A 12,399-nucleotide genomic window follows, 5' to 3' on the forward strand; every position below is an offset into this window, starting at 1 on the left:
TCATCATCATCATCATCATCATCATCCTTGTTTAATGTCCGCTTTCCATGCTAGGTTGGGTTGGACGATTGACTGAGGACTGGTGAAACCGGATGGCTACACCAGGCTTCAATCTGATTTGGCAGAGTTTCTACAGCTGGATGCCCTTCCTAACCCCAATCACTCTGAGAGTGTAGTGGGTGCTTTTACGTGCCACCTGCATTAGGCCAGTCAGGCGGTACTGGCAACGGCCATGCTCGAAATGGTGTATTTTATGTGCCACCCACACAAGAGACAGTCAAGGAGCACTGGTAACGATCTCGCTCGAAACTCCATTACACATGTCATGGGCACAAGTGTCAGAAAGGCGACGCTGGGCACAGTTGCCATCCCGATTTCGCTTTCGCTTGCCCCAATAAGTCTTCGCAAGCTGAGTTTCATGTCCAATGCAGGAGACGACGTTGGTATGGGTGCCAGTCGTCGAATTTAGTTTAATTACGATTTCACTTGCCTCAACAGGTCTTCGCAAGCGGAGTTTAGTGTCCAAAGAAGGAAAGGTACGCATAAGTGGGCTGGCTACACCCCTGGCAGAGATCTTGGATTTAGGTCTCACTTGGCTTGCCGGGTCTTCTCATGCACAGCATATTTCCAAAGGTCTCAGTCAGAAGTCATTGCCTCGGTGAGGCCCAATGTTCGAAGGTCTTGCTTCACCACCTCAGCCCAGGTCTTCCTGGGCCTACCTCTTCCAAGGGTTCCTGCAACTGTTAGGGTGTGGCACTTTTCCACGCAGCTATCCTCATCCATTCTCGCCACATGTCCATACCAGCGCAATCGTCTCTCTTGCACGCCACAGCTGATGCTTCTTATGTTCAACTTTTCTATCAAGATACATACACTCTGTCAGGTATGCACACTGACATTACTCATCCATCGGAGCATACTGGCTTCATTCCTTGCGAGCTTACGCATATCCTCAGCAGTCACAGCCCATGTTTCACTGCCATGTAGCTTGGCTGTTCGTACACATACGTCATACAGTACAGTCTGCCTTTTACTCTGAGTGTGAGTCCCTTTGTCGCCAGCAGAGGTAAGAGCTCTCTGAACTTTGCCCAGTCTATTCTTATTCTAGCAGCTACACTTTCAGCGCACCCACCCCCACTACTAACTTGGTCACCCAAATAGCGGAAGCTATCAACTACCTCTAGTTTTTCTCCCTGGAATGTGGCAGAAGTTGTTTCCTGTTTGTTTACAGTGTTTATTGCACCTGAACATCTGCCACATACAAAAACTAACTTCCTAGTTAACCTGTCTTTGATATTGCTGCACCTCTTATGTGTCCATAGCTTGCACTGGGTACATCTTATAGAGTTACTACCTACACCTTTTCTACATATTGAACAGGGCCATCTACCTGAAGGGGTTTGTGTTTTATCTACCTTCCTACTTATTAGGACTTTGGTTTTAGCTAGGTTTACTCTAAGGCCCTTCGATTCTAGTCCCTACTTCCACACCTGAAACTTCTCCTCTAGTTCTGATAGTGACTCAGCAATTAGTACGAGGTCATCAGCATAGAGGAGCTCCCAGGGGCATCCTGACTTGAATTCCTCTGTTATCGCCTGGAGGACTATGATAAATAGGAGTGGGCTGAGGACAGAGCCTTGGTGGACCCCTACTTCTACCCGGAATTCATTACTGTACTCATTTCCAACCCTCACCTTACTGATAGCATCTCTGTACATGGCTTGCACAGCTCTCACTAACCATTCTTCTATCCCAAGTTTCCTCATTGATCACCAGATAAGGGATCGGGGGACCCTGTCAAAGGCTTTCTCCATGTCAACGAAAGCCAGGTACAGAGGTTTATCCTTGGCTAGGTATTTCTCCTGCAGCTGTCTTACCAGAAATATAGCATCAGTGGTGCTTTTCCCTGGCACGAACCCAAACTGCATCTCATCTAAATTGATTCACTCCCTAATTAGTTGGGCTATGACCCTCTCAGTGACTTTCATTACCTGATCTATCAGCTTGATGCCTCTGTAATTATTTGTATCTAAAGTGTCACCTTTACCTTTGTAGCAGTTGACTATGGTGCTGCTACACTAGTCATTGGGTATGACTCCTTTGTGTATCACCTGGTTCGCAATACGGGTGTCTAGGCTATAGCCGACACTGTCAGATATTTTGAGCATCTCTGCAGTGATTCCTGATGGGGCATCTCTGCAGTGATAAAATAATTAAATTGAAGTGAATTTATCATTTAATTAGATTATTTAATTGTTCAATTTATTGTTTTGGTTTCCATTTCTAATTTATATTTATATATACATCTTTTAATATCCATCCTCCATGCTGGCCTGTGTTGGATGATTTCACAGGATCCAATGAGTCACAGAACTGCATCATATTCCAGAGTTTGTTTTGGTATGGTTTCTCCACTTGGATTCCCTTCCTAAAGCCGACCACTTCACAGAGCTCTGGGTGCTATTTTTTTTTTTGTGGTACTAGCACTTGTGGGGTTGCCATTTAGCTTGCTAGACTAAGATCCTTATCAGCTGAATGGGGCTATGATAAAGAAGAAGACAGGTTTATGTTACGTGATGAAAGGTTAAAGTATAAAGGAAGGGGCTTGAACAGATTTCTTACTGTGGAAAAGATACTTGGCTGCTCACATTGAACTCATTGACTACAACTTATTGTATGTATTAAAAATAATCAAACCTATATAATATTTGGGGAGTGATAAGCATAATTTTGTCATATTCCTGTTATTTTGGTATTTTATTTACATCCTCATACTCTCATTAAGAACTTACATCGTGTACATTTTTCAATAATACCTGCAGTTGGAAAAGTTGAATATTCATACAAAACCGAAATGTTGTAATTATCACAAAGTTTAGTGAAACACTTTCTATCATTATTGATGACTTGAGTACTCGCGCGTGTGTGTGTGTCTTTTTTGGGTATATCCAATTCATCCCAGTATGGAAAACTGGTGTCGATGATGGCAAGGTGATGTAGCTGTATGCACAATATATCATCCGCCGAATACCACAAAATATGATGGAAAATTTGAGGATAGCCTCAAACACATGGAAGAGGTATTAACAAACCTAGATCAGAACATCAACATATTTTTCTTGGGTGACTTCAACCTCCCACATGTTAAATGGCCAGAAGATCACATTCTTTATAGGATGTCACATGAGCAAAAGCATGTAGAGTCATTAATTGAAATTTTTAATATGTTGTTCATGGAACAAGTGATACTCCAGCTAACCAGGGAAAACAATATGTTGGACCTCTGCTTCACAAATAATGTGGACTTTATCTATAATGTGAAGGTGACACCAACAGCACTCTTATATCACAACATTGTTGGACTACTTATGGTCCTAAGCAAACTGTTGGTATCTACCCTATCAGGAGGACTCAAGTCTTATCCAACCTGAATTTCTACAAAGCAAAATGGGAATCAATCCGCAAAGGGATCCACAAATAAAACTGGTTCAATATTCTATGTATGCAAGACATTGACTTGGAACTCAGCCAGTTTATGTTAATAGTGCAAACTATATACCCCCAAAAGAAAGGTCAGCATACTAATAAACAAAATTCCCAGGGACAGAAAAATCCTTACGAGATGCAGGTCAAAGGTTTCAAGAGGTTGAATAGACAACTGAAGGATAGAGAGAAGTCTATTTTAATATGGACACTCCTAGAAATCAAAACCAAGATCAAACTCTCTCATGAAAAAGAAAGAGCAGAGAGAGAAGAGAGCTGTCGAAAGCATAAAAACAAATCCCAAAGCTTTCTAGAAATTCACAAAGGAAACAGCCACAATACAATATAAAATAGGACCATTGTTCCAAGGGAATGACTCACTGACTGCGGATCCAGGAAGGGTAAGTGAGATACTCAGTGAACAATTTAAAAGTGTCTTGGACACATGCATATAAAAAATCCGGCTGAATTCTTTAATATTGCAGCTCTAAAAAAGGAGGCACCAGCCATCGATTACATCAACATTGAGGAAACAGATGTAACAGCAGCCATAGATGAAATTAGCTCATGCTCCACAACTGGTCCTGATGGCTTCCCAGCTATTCTCCTGAAGTCATGCAAGAAGGCTTTAGCGAAACCACTTCAGATACTTTTCCAAAGTTTCCTTGTAAGTGGTAAATTTCCTAAAAAGCTGAAAGAAGGCATTATATGCCCTATCCACAAAGGTGGAAGCAGAGCAGAAGCCAAAAACTATATGCCAATCTCTCTGACTTCACATATCAGAAAAGTCATGGAGCGAATCATCAGATAATGTTGATAATGTTCCTAGAAGAAAATGACCTACTGAACAATACTCAGCATGACTTTCATTCAGGGAGAAGCTGCCTCAAACAACTCATACAGCACTATGACTGGGTTTTGAAACAGCTGCTTGACTATTCAGATGTCAGCATTGTATACCTTAATCTTACAAAGGCATTTGGTAAGGTAGATCAAAGTGTTACATGTCATAAGCTACAAGACCTTGGCATTGCTGGTAAACTGGGAGAGTGGCTGCATGACTTCCTTAAAGACAGAAGTTAGGTAGTTGCAGTCAATGGTACCCTTTCTGAAGAAACTCAAATCCTAAGTGGTGTTCCCCAGGGAGCTGTTCTGGGGCCATTACTGTTCATGATAGCCCTCTTAGACATGTACAGTCACTTGGACAGCTATTGTCACTAGCTATGCCAATGATACAAAATTATCGCAGGCAATAAAAAATCAAGATGACGTCACATGCTTACAGCGGGACCTGAATTCAATATGCAGTTTAATGCTGGGAAATTTCAAGCCCTGCACTATCAATTCACAAATGCACTACAGCCTGCATATACAGGACCTAAAGGCACTACAATCCCAGAATCACTGGCAGTGAAAGACTTGGGGATCAGTATGTGCAATGATGCATCATTTTATATGCACATTACCAAGGTGGCAGCAAAGTGCAAACAACTGGCAGGATGGATAATGAGGTCCTTCAAGACAAGAGACTAAGAAACTATGTTGACCCTGTGGAGACCCTTTGTTCTCAGCCGCCTGGACTACTACTCCTGGTTATTGTCACCACATAGTGCCAAACTAACACCACTACACTAAAAAGATTGAAACAGTGCAGTGGATGAGCTACAGGGATAGGCTGAGAAAACTGCATTTTTATTCCCTGGAATGAAGGTGTGAGAGATATGCAATAATCTACATATGGAAAACTCTGGAAGGGCTAGTACCTAATTTCAGCATTGAGTGTTATACAAATGCCAGAAATGACTGCCATTGTATTGTACCAAAGGTGCCATCCACTCCATCTAAATTCAGGACCAGGTACTGCAATAGACTAGGGTTCAAAGGCCCACAGCTCTTCAATGCACTGCCATAAAAATTAAGAAATCTGCATAAGGTGGAAGTAGATGTCATCAAAAAAGGAACTAGACATCCTCCTCCCCACAACACCGGATGAATCAACAGCCTAACATGAGGTGCAGGCAGGGGCAGCGGAATCAAACTCCCTTATACACCACATGGATCAACAGCTGGGACAAAGGCACATACAGGAGTGGTGATGTAAAACATCCCAGATTGAGGAAATCAGAAAGACCATGGTGGTGCTCCAGCATGACCACAGTCGCATGGCTCAAACAAGTAAAAGAGTATGATATATATATTTAATCATCAAATTTGTAGAAGTGTTAGTGCATCAGATAAAATGTTTTGCAGCATTTTTCCAACTCCTTACATTTTCAGTTCCCACTATTAAATGAACCACATCCAACACATAAACAGCATGAAATATACAGACACCAACAAGCAAACATATACACACACTTACAACTGTTAAATGTGAATGGAACTTGGAAAATCCAGGCAAACACGGGATAAAGTAGTGAAGACCATCCTCCAGTTGTACCATATAGAGGTGATGACAAAGGACTGAGATGATTGATAATTCACTGAAATATGAGGTCTTTCTTATTTTCACTTTCTTGAACTATGAGAGTTCTCATCACTGCCATCTTTATCTCTTTTTCCAGCTCACTCCCACACACCCATATGTAATGCAAAGTAGCCAGTATCTCCTCTATAGCAAGACACCTCTATCATATTTTATCCTCTTAACATTTGGCATAAAACTACCTCCCTTTCTACTACACCCCCACTCACTCAAGGCAGCTTTTTTGTCTTGCAAGTTACTTGTCAGTTCCATGAAAAGAAACATCCTCTCCACTCTGTAAAGTGGTGGGTATTAAAAAATGCATTCAACCTTAGAATCCAAGCCAAAGCAGTCACTGGAGCTTGGCACAGTCCTTCAGCTTGTCAGATCCTGTTGACCTGTGTAACTTGGAAGTTAAATGATGATGGTGATGGTGGTGGTGGTGATGATGATGATGAAGCAGTAGCATATACATATATACGTATGTACATTAGTACATACATACAATGCATAATAAGTGTAGGTATGACTGTGAGAGTAAGAAATTCACTTCACATGGTCTTGGGTTATCTCCCACTGACTGGTTACTTGGTATAACCCCAAACCAACAAGTACCTTGTGAATGAATTTTGAAAATTGAAACTATGTGAGTGTGTGTGTGTGTGTATATATGTGTCTACATTTTACTATTGCCAATAGTAACAAAGCTAAAGCACACAGAGTGAAGCTGCTTGGCACAGATTGACCTTGAACTCTGCTGTACATGCACACAAAGTTTTAACATTCTAGCTCACTTCTGCTGTTTACAGCAGTGCTTGGAAGGAAGATGTGTAGTGTGCGATTGTCGCATTGCCTACGACAGGGAAAGTTGAGCAGAGAATTTGCATCAAATTTTGCCAAAATCTTGGCAATACCTGCTCAGAGGCCTACGCAAAGTTTTCAAAAAGTTTTCATTATTCTTGACACAATCAAGGAGATCTTGTACAACTGAAACTTGAGGTTATCTTTTTGGTCAGCTGAAAGCAGTTTTTGGCACAAACTTGGCAGACATGCATCTCATACCCCAATATTCAATGATAATGGACTGAACTGAATGGTAACTAATCTGCATACCCTCTGATAACTCACAGATGGTGATTCATTAATTTCCCCTCACAGCTGCATGCACATCTGCAATGTTTTCCTCAGATCTGCTCGTTGCAGGTCTCTCAGAACGTTCATCAATATCAACATTTTGTCAGCCATCTTAGAAACGTCTGAACCACTCATACACTTGTGTGTGGCTCATACACTCCTCTTTATACACTTCCTGCAACTTTGCATAAACCTCTGAACAGGTATCGCCATGATAACTTTCTCTGTCATGGTCAATGCGACGATCACACTCTACACACCTTCCTTCTAAGCACTGCTGTAAACAGAGTAAGTGAGCTAGAGTTCAAGGTCAATGTGTGCCAAGCGGCTTCACTCTACATGCTTTAGCTTCATTACTGTGGCAACAGTCTGGATGCTTATTTGATCAGACCTCGCATGTGTATCTGTGTTTTGAACATTTGTGCTTCTCTAAAGAGTATTGAGCTACACACATTGACTTTGTTGTCATTTTTCTTTTTCCTCATGCTTTTGATGGAATAAGAGAACCCTGACTTCAAAAATAAATAGTTCAGTGATACTTCAATGATATATTCATGTAATCCACAATTGCATGGAGAAACAAGTATGAAGGAGCAGGTGTGTGTGTGTGTTAGTATTTTGCTTAGCTAGTTAGTTCATTTTGAAATTTTGCATTTCTAATATATTGTACTCTATTAGTTTTTAAATGTCATTTGTACTAGATGCAGATTACATAACGAGGCCTAGCCATTGGTGTTATTATTTGAAATCTGTCCAACTTGATTGAAGTGTAATTATTTTGATTGAAGTGCTGAGATATTTTAAACATTCTGAGTGGAACTTTTGACTGAAGTGCTGAGATATTTTAAAGTAGAACTTTAATGTTGAGCAGAAAGATGAAGCCACTCCCTACTTTTATCACTTATCTAGTATTTTTTTTTATAGTATTGTTTCATTACCTAAATATTGTGTGTTTATGTAAAGTTCTCACAAATAACATTGTTGATTGTATTTGTGAGAATATTTTTTCAAACAATTTCCTTTTTAGATGCTTTAAAGTTTGTTTCATACAGTCACTTATTGTTTTCATCTGTTTCTGATTGTATCCATATCTGTTAGAATGTTTCTGTGTGTTGAACCACATTAAAGCTTTGACCAGCCTGTCTTCTTTTCTGGCAAATTACATGCATCATTACTTCACTCAGTATATTCATCAGTTTGAAAGATTTGACAAATTGAATGATTACATAGAGTCTCCAGTACTTCATTGCCTCATACATGCTCTGTTTATATCAGTAGTGGTACTTCAACATCTTCAATATCTTTGTCTTTCTTACTTTGTTGTTTTAGTTACAACAAAAAATATCAGTCGGCTAGTTGCACAAGAAATCTTGGAAATATAAAAGAATGCAAAGATCTAAAGAAAGTGCCTGCTTAATAGCCAATTCTTAAATAAAACAATTGTTTGTTGGGCTAAAGTTACATAACATGGTGTGAATAACATGGTAAGTTGTTGATTGTACCTTATCCTGTATAATGATGTGAATTTCAGGTAGCCTTTCTTGATATAAAAATATACTTAGGTGAAAGGAAAAAAGGAAGGGGTCATAAAAAAACTGTATGTTTTCTGAAAGTTGAAAAAATTTGAATGGAGAATTTTTACTGTTACAGAGTTGCATCAAACATCACAAACTCACTTATTGGTTCTTTAAAATAATAGCTCAAAAACAAAATCCTCAAGTGAAAATTTTGCTCACTGTTGGAAAAATTTTGTGCACATTTATCTTAATCAAATTTACTTCCATATTGAATGTATAACTAATGACCCTAACAATCTATCTAATCAGAGCTCACTACACTTAGGATTGAAATTTAGATGAATAAATAATCTGAAAGTCACTGAAGGCAATGACATTCTTTTATGCTCTCCCATCACTCACCTGTTTTATCTTTCATATCGACTTTTTTAACTTAACCAAGAGCAGTTTCTATGTATCATTACATTGTTGTAAAGTGCAATGATAGAATCTATCCAAATAGTACATTTAAATAAATTCTTGCATTACTGTTTGTAGTGGGGGGGGGGGGGTTGTGTTTCATTACCAAAATATTGTGTTTATGTGAAGTTCTCACAAATAACATTGTTGATTGCATTTGTGAGAATATTTTTTCAAACAATTTTCTTTTTAGATACTTTAAAGTTTGTTTTATAGTCATTCATTGTTTTCATCTTTTTCTTACTGTGTCCATATCTGTTAGAATGTGTTTGTGTGTTGAACCACATTCAAGCTTTGACCAACCTGTCTTCTTTTCTGACAGATTACATGCATGATTACTTCATTCAGTATATTCATCAGTTTGAAAGATTTGGCAGATTGAATGATTACATAGAGTCTCCAGTACTCCATTGCCTCATACATGCTCTGTTTATACACATTGAAATTGGTCTTATGTTTGAAAGTTAGATATCAAAGATAGGGCTTTTATCAATATTTGCCTGCTTGTCACATAAGATGCACCCCTGTTTTACAAGTATAGTCTGTGGGAAAAAAAAACATATTTTGTACATGGCATCATATACTTCTTGAAAGATATTTTAAAGTAGTTTTGTAGGGTAAATGTATGATTTTGTGCATGTAAATATAATGCTGTGGCAGTATACAGGAATAAAGTATGAAATCATATATCTATCACAAATAAACAATACTATGGAAGTATCATATTTCAACTTTATCTTCTTTCAGATCAACTGTATAATTGTTTATATTTTAGTAAAAGAGAATTGCCATACTGGAAATAAAACTTTTACTGTGGTTTTTTGAGTAACTATGATTGGCCACAGTTACAAAAAAAAAAAAAACTATGGTCGATCAGAGTTACACAAAAAATCACAGCCACAGTTATGTTGTCATCTATTCATTGGAAATAGTTGACAGGCAAATAAAAATTTAACATTCCTTTCATTTTTATAGAATATTTCATTTAGATTTTTTTTAATGTTTTTTTAATGATAAGAGAATCATTAAATAATGTAAGGCATCAATTGGGTGTGAATTATGTATGCTGAGGAAGGAGGTATAATGAGATGATGTGACATCCCCATTTAACTGCCAATGTACTGTAAGCAACTTTTTGTAAGTTTGTGCCTACAATCTCTGATATTTCTTACTGTTTTATTATACTACTAATATTTTATTATTAGTAACAATTATTGTATTTACTGGACATATGCTCTTCCAGTTCCCTATTCTAAGGTGCTCAGACTCCCATCCATCATATGGCTGTTTTAGATGCTAGACAATTTTTGGATACATTGAAAAATAATAGAAGCATATCTTACTCACCAGTAAATATGGTATATAATGATGTTACTCTTAAGTTTTTGTTCATGTTTTTAGAATTAAAATATTCCTGCTTATATTGATAAATCATGTAGCACTTATGTGCTTCTTCAGTTATAAAAACTTTAATTCAATTAAATTTTAATTCATTTCCATTATTCAACAAGCATAAAAATTTATATGTTATTAACATACTTGCTTAATCTTTTTAACAAAAGTGGAATCCATTTTAATTAATTTTTTTATCTATTATAGCACAGATTTGGAGCAGATCTCCAACATGAGTTACTGCCAAATTTAAAAAGAGAACTCAGCACTGTCGCATCAACAAATTGTGGGAAAGTTGCATACATTTTTGTCAAAAGACTACAGGGAGAAGTGCTGAAAATACTTCAATGAAAAGACAAAGAAAACATATTCTGTTATTCTTTTAGTGGTTTCCATAATTTGACTGCAGCCAAGTTTTGTATTTAATCAAATCAACCTCAGTACTATTTTATGAAAAGTTTAAGTTTCCATTTTTGGCAACACACCATTTAACACACCATTTAACAAATGTAAACATAAATATACATGAACATAGACACACACAAATACATATATTTATATATATCTTACTATCATCAATTGTCATCTAATAGTCTACCACCTTCTCTCTCACTCTCTCTTCCTTTACTCTCTCTTCTTTCACTTTCTTACTCCCACCACAACAATTCTATTACTTCACTATAATTCTTTTGTCTCTTTCAACTGGAGATGAGACAATTCTCTGATGCAAGTGAACAAAGAAAGACAATATGCGAGGAGGTACCCAAAAGTAACCCGAAACTGCATCATCTGCATAAAAAACATCTCTTGTATTAGAAAATATCTAGAGAGATGTAACCAAGATTTCATGTTACCATCAAAGCCACAGAATGGAATATTGGAAATTTGAGAACTAAAGAGGTTGTCCTTAATTAAAACTTGCCTCCAGTCATAGATAAGAATTGTGCAGTGATAATTATCTGAACCTACCAATCTGTCCATGTCACATCACCCTCATCTTCCCATATGTCTGTGCAGATTAGAGCTATGCCTAGTCTCTATTTTGTTTTCATAAGGGCTTTTAAGCTAAAATATCATAATATAAGGTAAAAGTGTAAATATTTGTTTTCACTCCTGTATTTTTAACATACATTATAGTAACTTTTAATATCACTTTGAAGTCTATTTAATAACCTTTTAAACAAATTAAACTCCCTAATATTTATGTATATTTTAATAGGAATTAAAAAGATATAATCAATTCATTGAGTTGAAATATTTTTAAAGGCATTTTATATTCATTTTTGGATTTTGGATTTGGTTTGCAAGATTCTTTATGTGAGTTTGTGTGTTGAAGCATATTCTGTTGTGTCAGAGGAGAGTCATTTTCTTTTAGTGCCTTATAATTTAACACACTCACTGGTAAAATTTCCACTCATTTACTTTTTTATTTTTCTAAACTTTTTGTTGCGTCTTGCATGAAAAGGTTGCAAGACGCAACAAAAAGTTTAGAAAAATAAAAAAAGTAAATGAGTGGAAATTTTACCAGTGAATGTGTTAAATTATAAGGCACTAAAAGAGAATGACTTAACAGAACACAACAGAACATTTTATATTTCATTTAGCAATATTAACATATTTTCAAAGTTCTTTTTTTGTTTCATATCAACTGCTTGCTTCCTTAAAATTGAAAGAGGGTTCACTATATCATTTTACCTTTCTCAGATCACAAACAATGTTTTTTTTTTACCGGTGTTATTGATGTAAGATTTGAACCATTTGAGGTCTGTGTGTTCCAGAAATAAATGAAATGAAATTAAATATTGCAGGGTTGTAATTATATGTGTATGTTATAATGTAAGTATAAATAAGTAATCTTTTGTGGCTTTGAGAATGTAAACATTTTCTTGGGCTCTTTCCAAAGTCATATTCATCTTCATCTTCTCCACATTTTTACATGAAATGGAAAGA

General features: G+C 37.0%; 1 protein-coding gene across 6 annotated transcripts in view; it reads left to right on the forward strand.

Moving 5' to 3' along the window:
- The window catches only part of LOC106869585 (glucoside xylosyltransferase 1), a 226,839-nt gene extending 215,150 nt beyond the window's left edge, over positions 1–11,689 (forward strand). For 4 of the 6 annotated variants that reach the window (XR_016243630.1, XM_089359789.1, XM_089359792.1 and 1 more), the window contains one exon: positions 10,657–11,689. Coding sequence is in view for 3 of the 6 variants with exons in the window: in XM_089359789.1 (XP_089215915.1) it covers positions 10,657–10,800 (144 nt within the window). In the remaining 3 variants the exon portion in view is untranslated. Of the gene's footprint in view, positions 1–8,410; positions 8,566–10,656 lie in introns of all 6 variants that reach the window. The other 2 variants (XR_016243629.1, XR_016243631.1) reach the window with 1 other exon arrangement.
- Positions 11,690–12,399: the final 710 nt, after the last annotated feature.

This window comes from Octopus bimaculoides, chromosome 11 (genome assembly GCF_046866305.1).
Source record: "Octopus bimaculoides isolate indiv1 chromosome 11, ASM4686630v1, whole genome shotgun sequence".
Lineage (NCBI taxonomy): Eukaryota > Metazoa > Mollusca > Cephalopoda > Octopoda > Octopodidae > Octopus > Octopus bimaculoides.